Below are 26,831 nucleotides of genomic sequence, written 5' to 3'. Positions count from 1 at the left end.
TGTAGAGGAAAAGCTCAATACTGATGAAATCCAATATTGTCAAAATTTCTACAGTTCTTAAGTTTTACAAAAAATTAGTTAGCTACCAAAACTTTTATAAAAAAATTGAATTTGGACTTTGTTAAAATAAATCTGACATCAATTATTCAAGTAGCAAACCTTCAAAAACGACTTTTATAAGTTTCCCAAAACCATATTATAGTAATATTTTATTAAAAATTATATTTTTTCGTTTTTATTTATAATGTTATAAATTTTTCTAAAATACCTTTTTTATTAAAGAAAACTGACTATTAAAGTATTCCGAAAGGATAGATTTTGTTTATTTTGTTTTTTCATATTTTAGGTAGGCTCAGAGAAGCAATTAGAAAACTAAGTAGGTACATACAGTGTGAAAATATGAATAATTTAAAAAAAAATTTATTTACAATTTAATAATTTTAAAAATACCAAGTTCATTAAAGAAAACTGATTACGAGTAGTATTAAAGTATTTCGAATTTATTTTATTTTTTCATATTTCAACTAGCTTCGTAGAAGCAACTAAAAAATACATAAATTTTGAAAATTTGAATAATTTTTAAACCAAAAATAACCAAAAATCGACTTACGGCTGCTTGTGCAGAGACGAAGAATAGAGCAACAATCACGAGGTACTTCATGGTTACTTGAGCTGTTCAACTTTTGTTAACACAATTTGTTATGATAATACTAACTCTTCTCCGACAATATTTATATGAATCCTTACAACCTTTGGTTCACATATTATTTAATAATTATAAATTACCAATCTTTTGTTTCCTCAATTATTATCATCCGTGTAATGTTCATTGCTTTTTAATTCATGCGTTCTGGTGACTGGATCTTTTTTTATAATTAATGTTTGAATTGCTACCCTTCGATAGCTATTCATTCTAGGTTTGACTGTGGAATTAAAACTTCATTTGCAATATTCATTCAGTATTATAGACATAATTTATAAATATTTTCCTGATACAATTTTCTATTTTTGTTCATTCATGATTTCTGTATAGTAATTTTTGTGTAAACCGAATAAACTACAGAACACAAAATATGACAATAGGAGTTGATAAAAAAAGGACCCAAACGATAAGGATGCCTATACATATCTAGTGTTAATGATTTTAAGATACAGAACTATGGATGAATAGCATGTGGATAGCGGATAAGAAGTAATAAAAAAATATAAAAAAAAGAATGTGTGTGTACTTTGTACGCACGTAAGAAGTTATACTTCTACTACATATTATGTGATTTTTAAGACAATACCAAAAATTTAAAAAAATAAAAGAATAAAACGCACACAAACACATTGAAAAATGCCACAAAGAAAAAAATGATTTCTGAACGATATGGCAAAAATTTTAAATACGCATTTTCTGAAAAAAAAAATTATGTAACAAATATACTTACAATCATAAAATGCGTAAAAAAATAAAAAAAATAAAAACTTGCATCGGGAATCGAACCCGTGAATTTCGGGGCGCTTTGATTCGTAATCGAAGCCTAGACTCACTCGTCCAATTCCACATTATTTGTCATGTGGAAAAATAGGGTAACTGAACGTTTTACTGTTTGACAGTTGTTTTGAATATAATTAAATTATGTAGTTTAAATTTTGTGGAAGAAAATATTAAAATATAACAAAACAGTAAGAAAACAATATATTAGATGAAGATTGGTAGAACTTTTGTTGGTAATCAAATTAAGTATGTAAATCAAAGCATTACATACCTACTAGATAAATAAATCTACGCCAAAAAATCATAATTTAAAAATAAAAATCAGACCTAATTTGGGATTTCTCTCTAAAATCCCCATTCTTGAGAAAATAAATGTACAGTAGAGCGTCGATTATCCGAACGTCGATCAACCGAACGACAGCTTATTCGAAATATCGACTCCCGCGTCCCGCACTCGAATACCGAGCAAGCGTTAGTAATTGACGCTTAAAATATCTTCAATTTTCTTCAATATTGTATCCAAAAATAATTATGTTGTTGCAAAGACTGCACTTTTTTGTTCAGTTGCTAGTTGTCATTATCAAGATATAAATAAATATGTAGGTATATAAATATGGCTTTTATTCACTTGTTGATAAATATGTATGACTATAAATATGTATCAATATATTGTAGTTCGATTATCCGAACAAATCGGTTTTCCGAACACCTATGTCCCCCAATTAGTTCGGATAATCGACGCTCTACTGTATTTCAACCTAGTCCAAATGTATAATTACAATATGATTATAATAAAAACTACTTGACAAATTAGAATGAGTTTTCCTTGTCCAAAATAGTCCAAAAGTATAGGTATATGAAAACTATTTAAAAAGGCAGTATAACTATAACTAACTTTTGTTTGTTGTTTCTTTTCACACAAATTTTAAAACGCAACAACCATAAATAATCTAACTACAGCTGTGCCACAGCCGCCATATTGAATAATTTTTGACATGTCATTTGAACATCCAATCAGAACAAAGTTATAATGCGCATGCGCCGGGATCATAGGTTTTAACATATAAAAATTCACCCTCATATCGCCGGTAAAGAAGTATAACTTCAAAAATTTAAGAAACGTTTTTCTTTAGTTACGAGAGACTAACATTAAAAATATTATAAAAAAAATCAACCAAAAAGCCAAAAATAAAAAAAATTGAACAAATCTAACACATTCGTCAAAGAAAAGCGTGGCGCATCTTCATCGAATAAACGGTTTTCGCCCCACGCCTTTCTTTAACAAACGTGTTAGATTTCTTCATTTTTTTTTATTTTTGGCTTTTTAGTTGATTTTTTATAATATTTTTAATGTTAGTCACTCGTAACTAAAGAAAAGCGTTTCTTAAAATTTTTTTTTCATATTTTTTTTATTTTTTACTTTTTAGTCCTATACTTTTCAAACATTAAAATATATCGTCATGTTTATTAAAATATGTATAAAACATATTTTGATGTACAAACATGAAAAGTAGTCGGAATCGGCAAAAAATTTGAAACTTTATTGTTTATTAATGAAGCGTAACGTAAACAATTAACGTAAACAGTCAAATTATGTATAGTTTATATATTTTATATTTATTTTATATATTTATATATAGTTTATATTTAGCTATAATCTGTAAAAGTTTTAAATTTCTTCATTGTAAAAAACAAAAGAATTTAAGCATTTTCCGTTAAAATCGTTTTTTATTTAAACAATTAATAAACATAAATTCTTTTTATTAATTATTCTTGTATTGTTCCCGCGAATGCATATGTCTGCAAATGTTTAGTCATTGGCTGCATTCAGCAGAAAACTGCGATGACTAATCGATTACTTAGCGATGTGTAATCGCTAACAATTCTTCTGAATGGTATACTTTCATGTACATACGAAATAGGTTATGACAACTGTCACATTTTTCAAAATGATTTGCAAATACGTGAAAGACACCCCAAGAACAGAAATAAAAATTATTATGAAATGGTAATTTATAAATAACCCCATTTAATTCATACATAGTTTCAAATTCTTGAATTTCTTGTGACATAGGTAAACCTAATAGGTACATACGAATATCCAACAAAGCAGCTCAGATATTTATCAGCGTGATTTATATGCCTTTCAGCCTTCCTTGCCTTCAATTCATGTTTTTTAAGATACATAACTTAAAATATACGTGTTAGACACACGTCATACGTCAATCTTATTTTGATTTGCTAAGAAATCATATTTCAAAACCGATGTTTAAAATGGCGACCGATAAGTCATCGAATGATAACTAATCGACAATTTATGTGGCATTCAGCAGAAAATCACTAAGCGATTAGTCATCGATTGAGTCTGCTGAATGCACCCATTTACATTGAAGAAAAGGCAGTCAAATTACCGTCCAAAGATTTGACCCAAACGATTGAACTGAAGAAACGCGTTTAATTAATTAATACGCCAAAACGAATTCTAATGTTAATTGTAGCACAAAACGTCACTACCGCTGGTTTTTATAAGGATAAAAATCCGATTTTTTTTAATTCGAGTTTTGGTTGAAATTTTGTTTCGTATCGTATTGAAATTTGACACGAATAAGCGCCGATTTTTATATAAACAAATATATGAGTGTTCAAAATTTGTAACCTTATTGTTTATTTATGAAGCATAACGTAAACAATTAACGTAAAAAGTGAAATTATGTATAGTTCATATCATTAGCTACAATCCGTAGAAGTTTTAAGTTTCTACATTGTAAAAAGCAAGAGAATTTAAGCATTTTCAATTAAAATCGTTTTTGAAGTTATACTTCTTTACGCGCGATATGAGGGTGAATTTTTATATGTTAAAACCTATGATCCGGGCGCATGCGCATTATAACTTGGTTCTGATTGGATGTTCAAATGACATGTCAAAAATTATCCAATATGGCAGCTGTAGCACAGCTGTGGTGTGGACGGTTGACGATTTGGTTATGTAATGTATGGTAGTTGCGTGTTAAAATTTGTGGGAAGAGAAACAACAAAGGTTAGTTAATAGTTATACTGCCCTTTTGAAGTTATACTTCTTTAGGCGCGATTTCATTGAGGGTGAAATTTTAGTAATCTGCGCACACAGGCAGTATGGAGTTCGTTACTAAATGTTTTAATTTATGTATTTATCAGTCCAGAAAAGGTGTGGAAAGAATATGTTAGTGTTTTTAAATATATTTTTCTACAAACGTGTTAAAAATGCAATTTATAGCACTCCATAGGAGCGTTAAAAATGCTACTTTAAAGCACCGGTGCTTTAAAAATTTTAAGGCACTGCAGTTAAAAGTGAATTGTCAAATTGTGAAACGTCAAAATATTTATATTTCATTTAGTAACATTAATAGATATTAATAATACCTATTTACGAATGTTTCTTCTAAAATTTAGAAATATATTAATTTTATAATACATTTAAGTGAATTAGTGCAGTTGACCCACTATATGGTAAACATCAGCCATTGTTTGTTGAGTACTAATACCTCAAAAATAGTGAATTAGCATCGTTTAAAAATAGTGAAAGTGGTCCAGCAAGAACATTACACTATCCACTAGGTGGGTAAGTGTTTGCCAAATTCAAAGTGTCCAAATAGACTATTAATTAAAATTAGAATTACACAAAGACTATATAGACTTTTTATCAGCAATTTATTTTCAAATGTTTTTATTTTATTATTCTTGGGTGCGACTCAATTGCACTAGACAAGAAATATTAATCATCCATTTATAAAAATGTTTTTGGCTGGAAATGGGAACGGATCCGGTCCAGTCAACAATATATATAATGCACAAATGAATCAACCCTCAAATACAATGATACCAATGCAACCAAATCATCAATATATGCAACAACACAACTCTGTATCAGCAGACATGATGCACTATTATCAAAATCAATTCCCACCTCTTCCAAATATGTACACTCATCCATCTAATTTCCAAAATTTATCCTTACCTCAAATGAGCCAAAACTCAGTTCCTCCGCAGCCAGAGATACACTCAAAAACTTTCGAAGAAGGAATAGATTATTCCCTACCGTCCTCATCAAGTGACGATGAAAACATGGAAAGTGATGCAAATGCTTGTCCGTGGCAACAACTAAAAGAGTCGAGATCAAAAAGAAAACGTAGAAAAATAGCAGAAACTACTGAGCAAGGTGCTTCAGTAAGCACATCTAATAGGTTTCAAACTCTTTCAGAAGAAAACGCAGATACAAACCAAATCCATACCAGTAAAAGAAACGATGACAACCAAAATACCCAAACAAAAGATCCCAAGCCGCCCCCTATTTATGTTTACGGAGTAATAGACTACAAAGCAATGACTGACTCTATAGCGCAAGTTACTGAAGATGAAACATATTATACTACCACTCTTCCTGAAAATGTTGTTAAAATAAATGCTAAAACACCTGATTCTTATAGAAAAATAATAAATTACATGAGAGAAGAAAAAATAGTACACCATAGCTATCAACTCAAACAAGAAAGAGCATATAGAGTCGTCCTAAGAGGTTTACACCATTCTATACCCTTAGAGCAAATAAAATCTGAATTATTAAGGCAAGGTCACACAGTCAGAAATGTTTTAAACATCCGGCACAGAGTAACAAAAGAGCCCCTACCATTATTTTTCGTCGATTTGGAACCAAAAAACAACAATAATAAAGTTTTTAATGTGGAATTTATATACAATACCAGAATTAGAGTAGAAGCTCCGAAACACAAGAACACCATTGTGCAATGCACTCGATGTCAGGCATACGGACACTCTAAGTCATACTGTTATAAACCTTATAAATGTGTTAAATGTGGAGGATTACACGACACCAAAAGTTGCACAAAGCCGAAAGACACACCTGCAACATGTACTCTTTGCAAGGGCAACCACCCAGCGAACTATAAAGGCTGCACTGTTTATCGAGACTTATTAAAAGCAAAGAACAGGAATAACGACACAACTGGACCTAGAAACACACAAGGATACATAAATCCCAATCCAGCACTGCACCAAATGACTCAACAATATGCGCAAAATGGAATGAATTATGCTCAAGTAACCTCAGGAAACATCAACAGACCAAATAATGGTGAAGATTTAACACACATGATGTCAAGCTTCTTAAATGAATTCAAAAATCTATTTAATCAACTTCTGAACCAAAATAGCATGATCCTGAACATGCTAACAACAGTCATTAGTAAAATAACGAATTAATGGCTCCATCAATTAGAATAGCCGCCTGGAACGCCAACGGGCTACCAAACCATGTACAGGAAATCACAGCATTTTTAAAAGTAAATAAATTAGATGTTCTTCTCATCTCAGAATCACACTCAACCGAAAGAACAGTAGTAAAAATCCCTTTATACACAACGTACCTTACTCATCATCCTGATGGAACTGCTCACGCAGGAACAGCAATTATTATTAAATCTTCTATTAAACACTATTTCCTACAAAATTACGCCACACCTAAAATACAAGGAACCATACTAAAAATAGAAACATTTACATGGCCACTTGCCATTGCAGCAATTTACTGTCCTCCTAGACACTCCATATCAATTGAAGAATACGAGACCTTTTTTCAAGAACTAGGACCCCGATTTATAGCAGCTGGAGACTGGAACGCCAAACACACCGTATGGGGATCGAGGCTTATAACACCAAAGGGTAGAAATTTATTGGCGTACTCGCAGAGAAATAATTTAAACTTCCTTTCGACAGGTCAGCCAACGTATTGGCCGACCGATCAAAACAGGATTCCTGACCTGCTAGACTTTACCGTTATCAAAGGTATCTCAAATATACATTACAAAATAGAACCCAGTCTTGATTTAAGTTCAGATCACACCGCAATAATCATAACACTAAGTACAACTGTAATTTGGAAGGAACCTGTGGCAAAACTCTGCAATAAAAGAACCAACTGGGAACAATTTCAAGCTATTATTAACACAAATATAAACTTAAAACATCGAATTAAAGAACCCCATGAAATAGAAAAAGCAGTCCAACATTTAACAGAAGTAATACAAGATGCTGCATGGAAGTCAACTCCAGATGATAAAAAAATTACCACCCATGATCATAACATTCCTTTACAAATTAAAGAAATTTTAAATGAAAAAAGAAGAGCTAGAGCCAAATGGCAGCGGTCAAGGAATCCCCGGGATAAAACACAATTAAATCGGTTAACACATCAACTGCGTACAGCTTTAATCCAGGCCCGTAATGAGACTTTTAAATATTACATCTCCAACCTAACACCTAATGACCATTCATTATGGCAAGCGACCAAAAAATTCAAGAGACCAATAACATCTATTCCACCAATTAGAAAATCGGATCTAAGCTGGGCAAAAACTGATGAAGAAAAATCAAACACATTAGCACAACACCTCGCCCAGGTACTTAGTCTACATACAGAAGTCAATGCTGAAGATGAAGAAGTATACACACTTCTCGACGCTCCTTGTCAATTATCACTACCACTGAAACCATGTACACCAACAGAGATCTGGAAGGCGATAAATAAAATAAACCCTCATAAGGCTCCAGGTTATGACTTAATTAATGGTGATGTACTAAAGCATTTGCCTAGAAAAGCGATAGTCCTGCTAACTATTGTATATAACAGCATGATAAGACTGTGTCACTTTCCTATTCAATGGAAATACGCACAAATAATTATGATTGCGAAACCGGGCAAACCGCCTACAGAACCCTCCTCCTATCGTCCTATAAGCCTTCTACCAATAATGTCAAAAATTTTCGAAAGACTTCTTTTAGTCCGAATTCTCGAAAGAATAAACATAAATAACATAATACCTGACCATCAATTTGGCTTTCGACAGAACTACTCAACAATACAGCAGTGCCATAGGATTGTAAATTATATAAAAGAAACTTTAGAGGGAAAGAAAATGTGTGCGGCAGTATTCCTTGATGTGGAAAAAGCATTTGATAAGGTGTGGCATAAAGGCCTGTTGTATAAAGTGAAAAAGAATATGCCTAATGAAATATACCTGATATTAAAATCATATCTGAACGAGCGATTTTTCCAAATCAAAGTAAATACCTCACTTTCCAAATATCATCCTATACAATCCGGAGTACCTCAAGGTAGTGTCCTCGGTCCCTTCCTTTATCTCCTTTACACTGCTGATATACCTGCTGATGATGACATTACTATGGCCACATTTGCCGACGATACAGGAATCCTTACATCAGACGATAACCCAGATAGAGCTTCTAACAAACTGCAAAACTATTTAAGTTCACTTCAAACATGGTTAACAAAATGGAAGATTAAAGTAAACGGTGAAAAGTCTTCACAAATTACGTTCACAACAAGAAGGATCGACTGTCCACAGGTTCATATTAACAACATTCCTATCCCCTTAAAATCAGATGTCAAGTACCTGGGACTCCATTTGGACCGAAAGCTGACATGGAAGAACCATATCAAAACCAAGAAAGCTCAACTAAATTTAAAAGTCAGACAAATGTATTGGCTGCTAAAGCCAGTATTGGGTAAAAGATCCCAGTTATCATTAGAAAACAAAGTATTATTATACAAAATTATACTAAAGCCGATATGGAGTTATGGTATAGAGTTATGGGGCTGCAGCAAACCGAGCAACACTAAAATACTGCAAACTTTTCAATCAAAGACGCTGCGCATGATAGCGAATGCACCATGGTACGTCTCCAATATAACTATCCATAATGACCTTGGGATACCATTCATCGAAGATGTTATTAGACTACAGGCAACCAAAGCCCAAGAAAGAAATTTCGCCCATGAAAGTCAAACTATTCAACAACTCTACCAGCCGCCACTTGTGGGAAGAAGACTGAAAAGGACATGGCCAGAGGACCTAACTGATTAGGTGTATTGGAGAACCATCGATGGATGGTGCCCAAAGCATGCCAGGATTCAAGACTTTGCTACTATTTGCTAAATACTCTGTGTTGTAATTGGAGTAGATTGTAAATTTGCACTTAATAAAATAAAAAAAAAAAAAAATAATACATTTAAGTATGTAGTAATTTTCTTTACAATTTTTACTTACCAATTTGTATTGTTTATACCTAATATCGCCGTTGTCTAGCAAGTGTCTGCGTAGATTAGCGGTAGGTGTATTTAGCTACGGACCCGTTAGTACTTGGTTCGATTCCCACATAAGGAAATTTTTTTTTGTTTCTTATTAATGGTTATTGACATCTTAGACTATTATTATATGGACTTGCTTATAAATGATTAAAAATAATTAAAAATAATTAAAATAATTAATCGGGATGTTGCCCAACTATTTACCGGGTTGCAAATTTATAATAATTGCCTATTTCAAAATGCACTTTTGAAATGAATTTTTCTTATGCACAAATGCAATTTCAGATTTCTTGTTCATTACAATAGTTCACAAAATTTCCTGACATTCTCACGAATCAAACGCACCAAACTGCATTAAAATCCGTCTTACTGCGCCAAAAATCGAGAGTAAGGCCTTTTTTTGTGCTTCAATGCCTCGACTAATTCGGCCAGAGATTGAGAGGTCGTGAGTTCGAATTCAGTGCAATCCTATACTTTTTTTTATTTTTTTGAAAGCGGTAAGCACAAAATTAGTTTGGTGTTTAAAAAAAATTAAAACAAACTGTTTAAAGTATATTTATTTTTAAGAAATCATATAATAGAAGTATAACTTCTTACGTGCGTACAAAGCACACACACATTCTTTTTTTTATTTAAACAAGTAATAAACATAAATTTTTTTTTCACTATTCGTGTATTGTTCCCACGAATGCAAATGTTTGCAAATTTTCATTCATTTGCATTGAAGAAAAGGCAGTCAAATTAACGTCTAAAGATTTGACGCAAACTATTGAACTAAATAAAAGCGTTTAAAACAGAATAATTAAATAACTAAAATAAAAAAACACAAGGTCTAGATAGGGTCACGAACAGGGCACTAAAAAATCTTTAAGAAAATCAATCGAATACATTACACAAATCATAAACTTAATACTCAGACGAAGAAGATTTACATACGTAGAAATGGAAAAAAGCATAAGTGAGAATGCTTCGGAAAGCGGAAACAAATGGCGGAAACATTCGCCAAAACTACTGACTAATTTTCCCATTATCATCAATAATCAAGGTTACAGGACTAGGATAATATTAGCTAGGTTTAAAGAAAATAATAAAAAAAGTAAGAACTAAAAAAGGAAGAAAAAAATCTTACTGCCTAGCAGACGATTCTAGATCCTAGCAGCTCGGATCAGCAGCAGGAAGGAGTATAGAGATAAACGAAAGAATTAAAGCAGGAAATAGAGTATATTGGAAATATCACCGACTACTCAAGGACAAAAACCTGAGCAAAAAAACAAAATCAAAAATATATACAGCAGCAATTAGACCAGGGATAGCCTATGGAGCAGAAATAATGTGCCTTACGAAAAAAGACGAAGAAAAGTTAAGAATAATTGAGAGAAAAATTATGAGAAGAATACATGGTCCAATAAAGACAGAAACAGGGGAATATAGCAAGCTGATGAACCATGAAATAATAAATATAACTGAAGGAGAAGATATAGTAAAATTAATTAAAGCACAAAGGCTCAGATGGTTTGGGCACACACAAAGAAGAGGGGTAGAAAAACCGATCAGGAAGTTAATGAACTGGAAACCAGTAAAAAATAGACCAAGAGGAAGACCAAAAATAAGTTGGGAAGATCAACTGCTAGACGATATATCAAAGATGGAAATTGCAAACTGGATAGAAAAGATTTAGGACCGGAGAGAGTGGAAGAAGATAGTAGAGAAGGCAAAAAACATCACAACCTATGAACAACGGCCTAAAGGAAACTGCGGACTAATTAACCGTGTGAAATGGATTAAAAGAGCTCATAGTATTTGAGCGACCTATACTCTAACAAGAGTGAACGGTCCATATATATATTCGTCGGTGGATCCATATCTCAAAGGCCTCCAATCTTTTCATTAGTGTCTCTGTAAGGGTGCAGCTCTCCATGTCATACAGCAATGTGGAGACGATGTAGCACGTATGTAGATTATGTAGACAACGTATTATTCTGATTTTAAAATTTAATCAAATATCTCTATTAATGAGAATTTTCTTAAGTTAAACCCATCGGGAAGATGTTTAAAAAATGCTCTAAATCAGTTGGAAGATTGGTGAATTCTATGGAAATCTGTTTCCGTGTTCACGAGTGTTTTCCTCGCTTGTTAGATTATTGATCGAATTTCTACTTTTGGGTTACACTGGCTATTTATATTTGCTTGCAAATGTTTTATAGAAGTTTCCTGTTCTATTATTTGTTTCTTATCATACAAATCTACGTTTATTGGTATCTTTGAAAAACCTAGAATTTTAGTTTTGGAAACATTTAGATTTACCTCGAACATAATCGCTATGACAAACTTCCGAATTTATTATATTTTGTAGTTCTTGTGCGTTGCTTGCTATTAGCACGCCTGGCCCTAAGGATTTTGCCGCCCCCACCCTGGTAGATAGATGACTCACCACGTTCCTTCAGCGATCGCCAATTTAAACCACGATTGGATTTTTACTGTTATGTGTTTTGTGATAAATTATTTAATACGCCATTTTCTTTTTTATTTGAACCACACACGCTAAAAAACACATATATTTGCAATATTTTCATGCAATTTTACTACATTACTATATCCTAGCATGATTTAATATCCAAAAACTCACTATCCATATCCATAGTTACAAACTTACCTTTTTAAGTAAGTAGCACTCTTCTTGCCCTTGCCACGGGAAAAGTGTTTTAATAATTCTCCAAGATCCAGGGACTCAGCTATTCCTTGTTCAATAGAGATTGCCGCTAGAGCACTCAATCGTTCCTGGGACATAGTTGATCTTAAGTGAAAGTAATTTTGTATTAGTTTTAACTTTGAAAAGCTTCTCTCTCCATAGCATAGGCCACTGTTACTGGTAGGGTTAATAAAATGGTCTCTAGAGGTGTACTCTTGGGCTTCACAATTGTGGAAAATACTTTGGGTTTATCTTTTAGATCAGCATAATTTAGATCTTTTGGCCCATCAAAGGTGAAAGCATCACATACAGGCCTGTATCATATAACAAATTTGTATAATCCAACTAAAAACGTAAGTGTATTAAAGGAACTTATTCAAAACAACACCATGTCGACATAGTGTAGTTTACCTCCGTGGTCCAGAGTTGTTCTCAGAATTTCAATCATCATCATCATCATCATCATCATTTTCTTTGCCTTATCCCTATGCGGGGTCGGCTTCCCTAATTGCATTTCTCCACACAATTCTATCTTGGGTCATATCAATGTTAATCCCCTTTACCAACATGTCCTGACTTATCGTCTCCCCCCAGGTCTTCTTTGGTCTTCCTCTCCTACTCCTTTCAGGAATTTGCACTTCAGCTATCCTTCGTATTGGATGATTAACGTCTCGACGTTGAACATGACCAAACTATCTTAACATATGCTCTCTCATTTTGGAATTAATTGGTGCCACACCTCCCACATAACAATGATGTTCGCATCATGTTCTAAGCATATCCTACCAACATTCGTCGGAGTATATTCTTTTTAGTATATGTGTAGTACAAGCATAGCATCTACCTTAAAAAACATTCTAAATTTCATGTTCTTTGTATATACTTCAAAGTATATTCTCGTACCGAATATACTAAGTATATTCGTGTACGTAGGATCTCGGAATATTCGTAAAAGTTTATTCTTAGAATATACCTTTATCGAATATTCTTAACACATACTTATAAGTACATTCTTAACACATACTTATAAGTAGATACTTTTAAAATATCTTAAAAATAATTTGTTTGTATAGGAAGTATAATATTAGCCTTACATATTATCAACTTCGTTATTTTTTAGAATACATAATTAATAAAATTTATGTATGTAGGTAGTATTGGACGAATTTCATTTCAAAATTTTTGTAGGGTAAAAAAGTTTAAACATTAATTGTATTAACGTTTACATAGATACTATTAAAAATTCGTTTTCATAATTAAAATGACTTTACCATTTCGAGTTTATCATGAATCATTAGTATTTTTACATCCTTGGAATTTGAATTTAGGTACATTCAATTCAATAGACCATTTCGCAGAACCAAAACGTGCCAAACTGCACAACCAAAGCAACCAAAGGATTTGGCGTTGCCAACCGTCGAGTAAGCTTTTTCCGTCAACTTACCTTAAAAATTCCCACTTTTATAAAAAAAACTTCCCTCCTGTTTACAAAATCTGAGAAGATATGTTGAATTATTTTCAAATATTTTGCTTTTTTCTTAATATTTTACAATTTGGACTGGAACAATAATTCCCTTTTGAGGTAACTTTTTCCCTTTATCACCGTTTATGTTGAAAATTCCCGCAAAAAGGGAAATTTCTCTCCGTTTGGCAACACTGACCACCGATTTTGTTATTCCACAATACATTCATAACCCCCCCCCGCCCATATTCTGACCATTTCTATTCTTACCTGAATGGATCAGGGATAGGAAAAAACCGTAAAATATGAAAAAGAAAACAGGCATTATTTCATTATTTGTATCATCTATGGATCTATACTATGCAGTGTTAAGGATGAAGGCGAATGATGTAGTACTAGGACTAAAGAACATACATAATCTGTTTATTTTGTTTGCGGTGCTTCAAAATACATATATAATCTATTTTGATAACTCAATATTACTTAAATAGGTAAGTACCTACATATAAGTATTATATAAATTTTAGTTACTTATTATTATGCATAGTTTAGTTTAGCTAAATATTATATAATGATTTATATAAATAACTAAAATTTATAAATATGTACTTACTTTTTAAGTAATATTGTAGAATGTAGGTACTAACTACATTCTCATTTGCAATTAAAATATGTAAATAGATATTTGGTAGAACCAGTAGAACCTAAGATGAGATTAGGTGATGCTGAAAACATACTTCTAAGCAATATAGCACTTGATAGCACTTTCTTAGTATATAAATAGAAGGTTTATAGCACTTCCTTGGAATATTCTAAAAAGTACCTTCTTGGTATAAACTAAAAAGATGTGCGGTAGTATGTTCTAAGTATACACATAGAAGGTTTATAGCATGTCCTTGGAATGTTCTAAAAAGAACATTCTTGGTATATACTGAAAAGAAGTGCGGTAGTACATTCTAAGTATATACATAGAACGTTTAAGTACTGTAATGTAGTATATACTCAGTATCTGCTCTGCACATTCGCAATGGTAATTACGCACATTCTCAGTATATACTTTTTCTGAAAAGTATGTTCTATGAATCTACTAAGAACATGAAATTGTTATGTGGGCTAGACTTCCCCTAATATACTCATTTCTAATTTTATCCTTCTTTGTCACTTCACTCATCTATTTGAGCATTCTCATTTTCACCACATGCATTCGTTGTTCCTCTTTCTTTTTCACTGCCCAACATTCAGTTTCGTAGATCATAGCCGGTCTTATGGCTGTTTTATAGAATTTTCCCTTCATCTTCATTGGAATTTTTCTGTCACACAACACACCACTCGCTTCTTTCCACTTCATCCATCCGGCCCTAATTCTACTGCATTCATCTCCATCTCTTTCTCCAATACTCTGTAATACCGATCCTAGGTACTTAAAACTATTGCTTTTCATATTCATTTTACCATCCAATGATGCAATGATACCATTTTATTTGTAGTTACTCCATCTTTAAATGAACATTCCAAATACTCTGTTTTTGTCCTACTAAGTTTACCTAGTTTTTACCTAAGTCCTACCTTTTCCCTCCAGAGCTTGTCTCCACTGTTCCAGTTTTTGTTCTAAGTCTCTTTCACTATTTCCTATTAACACTACATCATCAGTATACATTAGGCACCATGGAATGCTACCCTGTAGTTTCGCTGTTATCTGGTCCAAAACTAATGAGAATAAATAAGGACTAAGCACCGAGCCTTGGTGCATTCCTACTTTCACCTGAAATTTATCAGTCTCTAACACACCTGTCCTAACACTAGTCGTTACTGCCTCATACATATCTCTCACAATCTTTACATATTCGCCAGGGACTCCTTTCTTATTAGTGTTTATCCGGCCAGGGATCGTAGCCAGGGACTCCGATATTTCTGTTTAGTTTCGCTTTTTACTTCGATGTCCAGAACAAGCAGCTTATGTTGTTGGCTTACTGTCTCACTAACTACACATAGTTTCAAAAATTATGCATCACCCCTCGTATTCACGATGTTTACACTTTTATAAATCCGTATCTTTATCACATATTGAATGGGCCTTTTTTTATAAAAAAAACCTTTTTTGGTTTTTTATTTCATTTGAATACCCGTTTCTTAATGTTGTTCTGAAGCTATTTTCTTGTGGCATTTTTATAATCAAGTATATTCAAATGGGAAATAAGCCACAATTTTACCTAAAAATGATTTTATTAACGTTTCGACGCCTAAGTCGGGTGTCGTTGTCAAAATACAAAATAATACTAAATAAACAAAAATGTTGTTGCTTAGTAAAAAATTCTTCTAATAATTTATTTAATCTGACTCATTTATATCGGCAATTCAGACACGTATTATACATTTTAAAGTAGACGACTTTAAAATGATATTGCCAATATTGATGAGTTGCGTTCCTGGGATGACTTTACTAAAAGATAGTTCATTCATGGATATTCTTGAGTTGGGATTGATTTCATGTAATCGAATGAACTATCTTTTAGTAAAGTCGTCCCAGGAACGCAACTCATCAATATTGGCAATATCATTTTTAAGTCGTCTACTTTAAAATGTATAATACGTGTCTGAATTGCCGATATAAATGAGTCAGATTAAATAAATTATTAGAAGATTTTTTTACTAAGCAACAACATTTTTGTTTATTTAGTATTATTTTGTATTTTGACAACGACACCCGACTTGGGCGTCGAAACGTTAATAAAATCATTTTTAGGTAAAATTGTGGCTTATTTCCCATTTTAATATACTTGATTTGAATACCCATTTAATTTACCTGGTTTTGCCAAGGTGTAAACATTTGAAAAATTTATTCTGGTGAAATTTTTGAAAACGTGATTAAAAATGAATCGTACTTTAATTTCGGAGTTGGACCGTGTAAGAATTATCGATTTAGTTAAAGAAGGCCATTCACAGCGGTTCGTGGCGGAAAGAGTGGGTGTTTCTCAGAGTGATGTCTCACGGATATGGAATAGGTTCCTGGAGACAAACTCGATACGGAATAGAGCTCGGTCTGGTAGACCCCGAGTTACCAATGATCGACAGAATGAATATATCAGAATTTCCATCCGTAGAAATTCTTCTATGTCTCTACCAGCCCTCCAAAGAGAATTGAGGCATGCAACAGGAGTCAGAGTATCGTTGGCTACAATAAGAAGAAGAATTTTATACTCAGGTTTGAGGAGTCTTCGACCAATAAGAGTTCCTCAGCTACAACCTAGATATATTTTGGACAGCCTCCACTGGGCTTAAGAATACATACAGCTCCCCCAACAGTTTTGGAATTTTGTGCTTTTTTCAGACGAGACTAGAATCTGTTTAAATAGTGATAACCGGCGAATTCGTGTGTGGCGAAAGCAGAGGCGGCTCGCGACCTCAGTATGCGGGTAGGCTACACATATACTTCGGGTAGGCGACAAAAAATATCCTACAATTTGTAATACATTTTGAGCCGTCTTGCAATACTAAATGTAATCTATGAGCGCAACAATGTGTAAAAATTGCTTTTGGAGCATCTACTTTAATTTTTGAGTGTAATCCGTTTAAAGAGCCAGCCATTACACTTGCACCATCGTAAAATTGAGCAATTTATTTATTTTTGTAATCGTATGGCTCAAGCACGTTTGAAATTAAACTAATAGAGCCTCTGCAGATCTATTCTCGCCAACATCAAAAAACCCTAAAAATCTTTCTGTTACCTGACCAACTTTTTTAACAAAACGGATTGTTAAAGTACACTGTGATTTTTCGGTTATATCAGTAGTATCGTCCGCTAGGATAGAAAAAAATTGACTTTCATTAATTTCTGTTGAAATTTCATTTTTTACGTAATCGGCAAGGCAATCTATTAAATCATTTTGTATTGTTTTTGACAAACCCGTGAACATCCCTATTTTTTAATATGATCCTGGATTTCCTGATCGCGTTTAACTACTAAATTAAAAATTTCTTTAAAATTACCCATGTTTGAAGAATTATGGCTCTCATCACGACCGCGAAATGCAGGTTCTTGTTTTACTAACAGAATTGTAACATCAATTTCTTCAACTTCTTCAATCTTTTTCAACTTCTTCATTATATATCTTATTAGATAGAGAAATTTGTCCAGCTAAAGCACTGTCAATAGTTTGTTTATTTTTTTCTAACCGTTTTAAACCTAAGCAATTGTTTAAATGTTCTTTCGAAGATTCATGTTTTTTTACACTAGCTGATAAATTTTTCAAATCTGAATATCCCTGACTCACCCAAACATTTTGCTTCAAATTTGAGAGCAACAGACAAGGCCAACAGAAAAGTGAATTTTTAAAATAACTTCCGCTTAGCCATTTATGATTTTCATACCATATTGTTTTAAACGATCTCGAAAATGGTCTATTGTCTATTGTCTTATCTGTGGATAAAATTGTTAAATTTGGTAAAGGCCGGCCCATTGAAATAATTTCTGACCTTTCTTGACTAAAGTTTTTCCACCAATAAAACTAACACACCTACGTTTCAACAACGTCAAATATTACTTATTTTATTTTTGTATCAAATAATAATTTACTCTTTGAATAAATTGATAAGTTAACAATTAACCTCGCTTAAAATTTTTAATTATCTATAAATTCTAATAACACTTCTATCTATATCTATAAAATATAATGGACGACTGACAAATAACTATTCACATATTTATTTGTCGTTAGTGAATTATTACTAAATTAATATAAAATTAAAATGCCCTTCAATAGACCGATCTCAAATTTACCTGTTTATTATTCAGTTTTCATAAACAAATTTAATTTGTCCTACCTAGTTTTATTCAATACTTAACCTACTAATAACAGCCAAAATCAAAAAACAATTATTTTAAAACAGTTTCACAAGACACAAGAGAAGCAACTGATAAAATTTTGGAGGTCCGGCTATAAGACTTTGTGCCTATGTTCCCTTTCAAAATCGTAGAATACGCGAGACCTGCAGCAGGCCTGCTCGCGTAAACAGAGAGAGATCGAACGTCAATTCGGTGTTGGCGTCGTTCTATTTCAGGCTACGTTTTCAAGTGCCTGACCCAGGAAGAATATAGAATCTTATACAGTACTACTGATACTACAAGGAGCGTACAATAATTATAACTACGGAGAAAATTTTTTGGATATTTTTACAAATAATTTGGATAATTTTTGCTATTTTATTGTAGGTATTGTGTCACAATTTATAAATTACAATTTTGAAATAAGTAATTTATATTAATAGTTTATATTATTGTACTACATTTAAAGAGGGTAGGCGGCGCCTACCTTGCCTACCCCGACGGGCCGCCCCTGGGCGAAAGTCAACAAGAGCTACACAACTAGCCACACACGAATTCGCCGATTATCACGAGTTAAACAGATTCTGGTCTCGTCTGAAGAAAGCACAAAATTCCAAAACTGTTGAGGGAGCTGTATGTGTTCTTAAGCCCACTGGAGGCAGTCCAAAACATGTCTAGGATGTAGCTTAGGAACTTTTATTGGTCGACGACTCCTCAAACCTGAGTCTAAAATTCTTTTTCTTATTGTAGCCAACGATACTCTGACTCCTGTAGCATGCCTGAATTCTCTTTGGAGGGCTGGTACAGACATTAAATAACTTCTACGGATGGAAATTCTGATATATCTATTCTGTCGATCATTGGTAGGTAGGGGTCTACCAGACCGAGCTCTATTCCGTATCGAGTTTGTCTCCAGTAACCTATTCCATATCCGTGAGACATCACTCTGAGAATGACCCACTCTTTCCGCCACGAACCGCTGTGAATGGCCTTCTTCAACTAAATCGATAATTCTTATACGGTCCAACTCAGAAATTAAAGTACGATTCATTTTTAACCACGTTTTCAAAAATTTCACCAGAATAAATTTTTCAAATGTTTACACCTTTGCAAAACCAGGTCAATTAAATGGGTATTCAAATAAAATAAAAAACCAAAAAAGGTATATTTTATATAAAAAAAGCCCAATAAATATATGACAAAGATACGGATTTATAAAAGCGTAACCATCGTGAATGCGAGGGGTGATGCATAACTTTTGAAACTATGTGTATTACCTTGCAGTCCTTGCATTTACGTATGTCTTCTTTCCTTATCATGAAGTAGTCTATTTGGGATTGATGTTGTCCACTTTTGTAGGTAATAAGTTGAGTTTCTCTCTTTTTAAAGAATGTGTTAACAATCGCGATATCCAATGCTGTTGCTAATTCAAGCATGTCATCTCCAGCTTCATTTCTAGTTTCAAAGCCTAATCCCCCATGTATTGTTTTATATCCTGTCTTGGCTTGGCCCACATGTGCATTGAAATCACCTCCTATTATAACTTTCTCCTCTGCTGGAATATCACTCAGTACGTCTCCTAATTGGTCATAGAAAGCTCTTCTTTCATTCTCAATGTTCTCAGAATTTCGATCATTGTCAATAATAATTAAAACATACATATACTTCTTCATTCATGATTCTGCATCGTTGTGTTAACATATTTAAGCAAAAAGAGATTCTCATGTTCCCAATTCGTTTAGAAATTTGAATTGTCAGTCATCTGAAACTCACACTTCATGTAAATTCTGCTTGTAATTAAGCATTAAGCTTAATATTAGATAATAATCGCATTGTGAATAATGTATTTTTTGTTAATAGTAAAAGTGTAGGAGTTAGCCAATCCAATACTTTCGTTGTCTGAGTTTTTATGAGCTTTTATTTCATGAATAACTTTTTTGTTGGCTAGTTCAGTACCTTCTAATAAAGTGAAGTTTACTGTAACTTCAGTTTCTGGAAGTAAACAGTAGATAGAGAAAATAATATTATCCAAATTTTCTTTTCAATCTATTTTTACCATATCCAATCAAAGTGTTTCTGTTGCTTAACTTTGTTGAGGGAGAAAATGTAACGGACAAAGGGTCAGTAATTAACCAGAATTTGCCTTAAAAAAAGTTTTATTTAAAAAACAAATTAACAAATAATATTTTAAGCTTTTATTTTTATAATCTCTCTTCAATTTACATGCCAAACATTTCTGACTTGATTCCAGCCTGAAAATAAAAAAAATATATTAATTGGAGTATATAAAAATATTCCTTGATTAAAAATCATTTACAAAAGCAAAAACACGGGACAATTAAAAAATATTATTTTTTTAACAAATTTTATTTCCGGAGAAATAAAACCTCTAATGAGAAGAAGGTTTTGGTTACGCCTTCGTGGTTTCTATTACTTGCAAACCAAGCGATTTCTGAATAAAAGAAGACACGAGGAGGTCTAAAATGTGCACCTAACTAGGGGAATGGGGGGCATGACGGGGTCTCGAGGTAAGACGGGGTACCGCACACAAACAAGAAATTACACGTTGGTGAATAGCATGCAGTAACTCAATAGGAAGAGTCATTCGACTAACGGTCCCTGCAAGAGAAACCGTGAATGAAAGTGCACGCGTTTTTTGTTTACAAACGGAAAACTGTTTTAGCGACCCGTTGATCTAATTTTGTGCAAGGACAACCATCGTTATTTTAAGGTAATTATGATCACCTCATTAATGTCTTTTTTATCGTTGTTTACTAGTATTCTTATTTTGATAATGGCATATTGTTTGTGTGAATACGTTAAACATTTAATTAGTGAATTTTTTTTTGTTCAAAGTTATCTTTTGAGGCAAGATGGGGTATTGGGTGCGGGGTATGATGGGACATTGGTGGTAAGTCTGGGTTAATTTAAATTTCTTAATAAATAACATTGAATTATTATTTTAGATAATATCATGGTACGTACTTACAAGAAAAAAACAAAAAGAGGAGAGTGGTCGAGAGATGCTATGAAAACAGCCATAGATAAAGTGACATCGTCAGAACCCTGGGTAGGCTGCCAGATCTGTGGATGTTGAGCTCACAATGCTTGTGCTAGGGTGGACAATGAAGATCTGGAGCAAATACACATTTTTGTTGGTTTTGTGAGAATTAATTAGCATCACCATCATGCCCTAATTCCATTACCCCATCATACCCCATAGTATGGGGCAAGATGGTTTTTCATAATGTTCTTATTAATGGCTAATTGTTGAAAAATGTGATAGGTTGATTTTCCAAAGATTGTACCAAATCATAGTTAGATTAATGACGTAACGTGCCATCAATTAAAAATAGTAATAAACGTAGTAATTATGTTGTATTTTTGTTATTTTCCTTAGCTACCCCATCATACCCCCCCCTTCCCCTACCTGCCTATTCCATTCCTTGCCATTCCAGCGTGGCAAAATTCCAACGAAAACTTGGTTTCGATATTCAGGATAATATAACCCGTATGCACGCCAATGGTAAATATAAAATTCTTAATTTTATGTCAAAAGATGCACAATAACTAGTTCTTAAATCCTACCAAATTTCATTTTCATATCTCAACCGTTTTTAGAACAATAAATAAATCGTCAGTTTGTAAGAAGAAATTCAATATCCCGTATCTCGGAAACAAAGCATTTACGGACATATGTTTATAAAGCAAACGGTCATTATTAGGGAGCGGATTTTATGCTAAATGCATATTGCATGCTTATTTCGCATATTTGAGAACTTTACTAAATTTTGCATATTTTTAAAGAAACATGCATATTTTGTGCATATTTAAAAACATTTAAGTCAAAAAAAAATTTATTTTTTAATTCGAGACAAAATATTTCCCCGCACAGGCTGTCCTATCTATTAATTTGAGAACTACCTGAAGAGAGACGGCTCATTCACTGCCTTTTCATTTTTTCTTAAAAAATACCCGATCTTTACACAAAGTACCTACTTATAGTGCTTATAGTACGCCGTTATAAAATGATTGTAGGATGTTAAAATGATGATGGTTTACCGGGAAATCCGAATTTTATTTAATTTTATTATATTTAATACAATTTGTATCCCAATTTAATAGCTATAATTGTGGTGCATCTTTAAAATTCCCTATTGTTAAGAGAATTTACAGCTTTGACCATAGTTTTACTATTTTCTAATGGAATTTGAAATATTCATGCTTTAGATCAGATCCCGTCTTTAAACGGCTTTAAAATTTTGGAGGACATAATATGCGAAATTTTTAATGGAAATTTTGAAATTGATTTTGGTGCAGAATTTTCGGCTTTAACAAATTATTTTAAATAGGCCCAATTACTTCTGTTGATGTTGAAAGGAGTTTTTCTAGTTACAAAAAAATATTTTATCTGATCAAAGAAAATGTTTCCTCGTAGAAAATTTGGAAGAACACTTTGTAGTAAATTATAATCGAAGATATAATAGTGATATTGTTGTTTTATTTTAAATAGGTAACTATTGGTAATTATCAGTTTTTGTAAAAAATGTGAATAAATTGCATATATAAAAAATAATGATTTTATTTGACAGATAATAAATAAGATTGCCGCCCCTTCCTTTAAAGAACCCCCTGGAATAAAATAGAACAGAAAATTTGTGGTATCTCGATATGCGCATTTTTTGAATTTTTGTGCATATCTTGCGCATATTTCGTAGTTTTTTACTGCATATATATGCGCATATTTCATCAAAATTGATCGCATATAAATCCGCTCCCTAGTCATTATTATTTCATGTAGAATTACCCCTTAAAGTTTGTAGCCCTTATTTAGAAAAACCCTGTATTGATGAAGAAAATGGCTAGTTGTTAAAGTACCTAACTTTTTTACTATCCAACATAAGCCAATGGATCAAAAAACAGAATATTAATAAAACCTGAGGCTATATTTGGGTTTTAATTTCAGTAGGGTATGGAAAGGTATATTGGTGATACAAGTAATTTGGTGATAATTTTTAATCAGATTACCATACAGTTCCCTATACAAGCATATTCATGACACAGCGCTAGTAAGTTGTTACGAGTGTAAGCAGGAGCAGGACAAATATTACGATTTCGCAATGCGTGCACCCGCTTTTAGTAAACAAACTGTTTTGACCGTTGCGTTGTGCGACAGTCGACAGTGGAGCCATTTCTTATTGAATGTGAGAGACGGGTACATATTTATTGGAATAATTGCTGTTTTCTTAATAAAACTTTATAAAACCATTCAATAAACTAATTATCAATAAAAAAGCTGCATTGAATTCGTGATTTAGCCAAGGTAACTTAAATTACTTAAATTGTGGTTGTTTTATCAAATTTTCTAATCAATATCACCAATATACCTTACCTTACCGTGTCACCAACTTACCTAACTTAAGTTTGTATGTCAATTTGACATTTACTGTCATTATTATTGATTTTTTGTTAAATTAACTCTTCTAAACATTTGCTTAAATTAATAAGTAACATAATAAAGCAAAACTTATTTCTTGCTTAGTTGTCAAATTCCTATATTATTAGTATTTTTCATTTTTATCACCAATATACCTTTTCTTCCTCTGCTAGAGCAGAGGAAGACCACCAATACGATGGCAAGACGACTTACGAAAGACAACAAAAAACTGGATACAAAAAGCACAAGATAGAACACTTTGGAGACAAACAGGGGAGGTCCATGTCCAGCAGTGGATTGAGAGAGGCTGATGATGATGATGATGATACCTTTCCTTACCCTATTTTATAAATGCTAGAATATTTCACAGTGTGTGGTGAACTGTGAGAAAAAAACACAGTTTGATTGGTATTACACCTGATATACAAAGACAATTTTATCTAGCTACTATCTGACTATCTAGCAACAATATTATTACAGCGATATTGTTAAATGTAAGGCTGTAACATATTAAAAAAATCACTTGAAACAGGTTTAGGAAATTCGAGACATCAAAAATGATTCATTTTGTGCGGTGCCTGTTTTCTCTGACGCGCAGTGTACCTATATGGAAATATTCAAAAAAAATGGTACCTACCGCCCTTCCTTCAGTTATTGCGCACGCTGCCACATTGACAGCTGTCACACATCCATCCTCGTCAATAAGGTCTGAAAAAGATAAGAAGTGTGAAATATAACTGTTTATACTCCATTTATACAGTATACAATATACAAATATTTATCCCACAATATTATTAATTAGTACTTCTTCTTCTTGTTCTTCATCTTGCACCGCCTATCCGTTTCGGATTTTGGCGACCCTCATGGCAATCTGTATTTTGCACACTGCTACTCTGAAAAGATTTGTGGTTGTTGTGTTGAACCACGTACGTAGATTTTTTATAGAAAATTAGTAGAGTAAACTTAATTAATCTAGTATATGTATGTATTACCTTTTTTTCCTTGGCAAGTTGTGAACACTTTCATCAACTTCTCGTATAATTCTGCGTCACTTTCTTTTACCTGCTCCATGAGCTTCAAAGTTTCGTCAGGGTTCATGGATCCATCTTCATTTTGCTGAAAATTGCAACATATTTATTGATGCGGCGGTTCATGATGTACAATTGAAATGCGTTTTCGAAAAAAAAACAATGTTTTCGCATATTTAACTTACGATTTTAAATGCTTTGTAGACACAGGAAACCATACACTTTCCTTCGTGAGTCTCTGGAATTTGGTGAGCAATGATTCGAGCAACATCATCTGTAGAAAGAGACATTAGGTATATAGAGAAATAACTTATTTCGATATATTTAAAATACATGCCTATAAATAAAACTAAAATATAGTAAATTATGCTCATCATACATTATATTTAACAATTAATCAATCTTCTTCTTTGTGTGCCTGTTTTCAAGCGTTTTCTATCCTCGTACCCACATAACAATGATGTTCGCATCATCTTCAAAGCATATCCTACCAACATTCGTTGAAGTATATTTTTTTTAGTATATGCGTAGTATAAGCATAGCATGTACCATAAAAAACATTCTAAACATATTCTTTGCATATGCTTCAAAGACTATTCTTTCACCGAATATACTGAGCACATTCGTGTACGTAGTATCACGGAATATTCGTAAAAGTTTATTCTTAGAATATACCTAAATCGAATATTCTTAGTATATGCGTAAGTAAATGAAAAAGTATATGCTTAACACATACTTGTATACACTTTTAAAATATCTTAAAGAGAATATACTGTATGTAGGTACCTATAGGAAGAATAATGTTAGCCTATAGATTATTAGGTTCGTTAAGAATAATTAATAAAGTTTAGGTATTTTGGTAGGTACTACTGAACTACCTAATTCATTTTTTTAAATCGTTTTAATTGTATGGTAAAAAAGTTTAAAACTTAATTCTATTGAAAAAAAGGAGAAAGTCTCGTTTCGTTTTCAATTGAAATGAATATACCATTTTGATTTGAGTTTATACCAAGAGTATTTTTACGTAGACTTTTATTTTTAAGTACATTACATTCAGGTAAGCTTTAGCTGCCAAAACCCACAACAACCAAACGATGAAACGGGAATTCGGAAACGGCCATTCATTGTCATTCTGACCCATGCATATACCTGCACAGAAGAAGGGGGTAGGTAACAAGGGCAAAATATGAAAATAGTTGTTAATAGTTTCCAGTACAGTTAGGCATTTGTGTCTACGCTGTTACGACGAAGTGAAGACAAAGTATTTCTAGCTACATTGACTAAAACGCTTTTAGGAACATACATAAATAACTTTTTTATTTTGTTTGCGGCCAGCTTGAAAATAATAAATTCATGTTGGTACTTCAATATTTCTTAAATACCTAGTAAGTAAAAGTATGTATTGTATATACAGTGCGTCCATAAAGTAACGCATACATTTATTGTTTGGTAAACCGGCGACAATGAGGAAAAATCCCGAAACAGGTCGATTTATTTTTTTAAATTACTATTCGTAATCAATGATTTTTTTTTAAATGGGAATGGGAATACGGGCAGGACGACGTAATCAATGATTTTTTTAAATGGGAATAGGGGTCATGTGATATCTCATTTGAGAGGGTGTTCAATTCTCTATTCAGTAATATAAACCTTAATATAATTATTTATACAGGGTGTCCAAAAAATATTTTATTAATTAAATCTAGTGACACACAAAGATGAATGTATGTAATTTATTTAATTCTAAAT

The 26,831-nt window shown here is 32.7% G+C and overlaps 1 protein-coding gene across 1 annotated transcript in view; it reads right to left on the bottom strand.

Annotated features, from left to right (window-relative positions):
• Window positions 1-26,831, bottom strand: part of LOC114329395 (uncharacterized) — a 74,232-nt gene that overhangs the window by 11,214 nt on the left and 36,187 nt on the right. The window contains exon 3 of the mRNA XM_050642208.1: window positions 25,268-25,356. Within this exon, the coding sequence (XP_050498165.1) occupies window positions 25,268-25,356 (89 nt within the window). The remainder of the gene's footprint in view (window positions 1-25,267; window positions 25,357-26,831) is intronic.

Source organism: Diabrotica virgifera, chromosome 1, assembly GCF_917563875.1.
Source record: "Diabrotica virgifera virgifera chromosome 1, PGI_DIABVI_V3a".
Lineage (NCBI taxonomy): Eukaryota > Metazoa > Arthropoda > Insecta > Coleoptera > Chrysomelidae > Diabrotica > Diabrotica virgifera.
The sequence above is the reverse complement of the archived record's forward strand: the minus strand, read 5'-3'. Positions and strand labels throughout refer to the sequence as shown.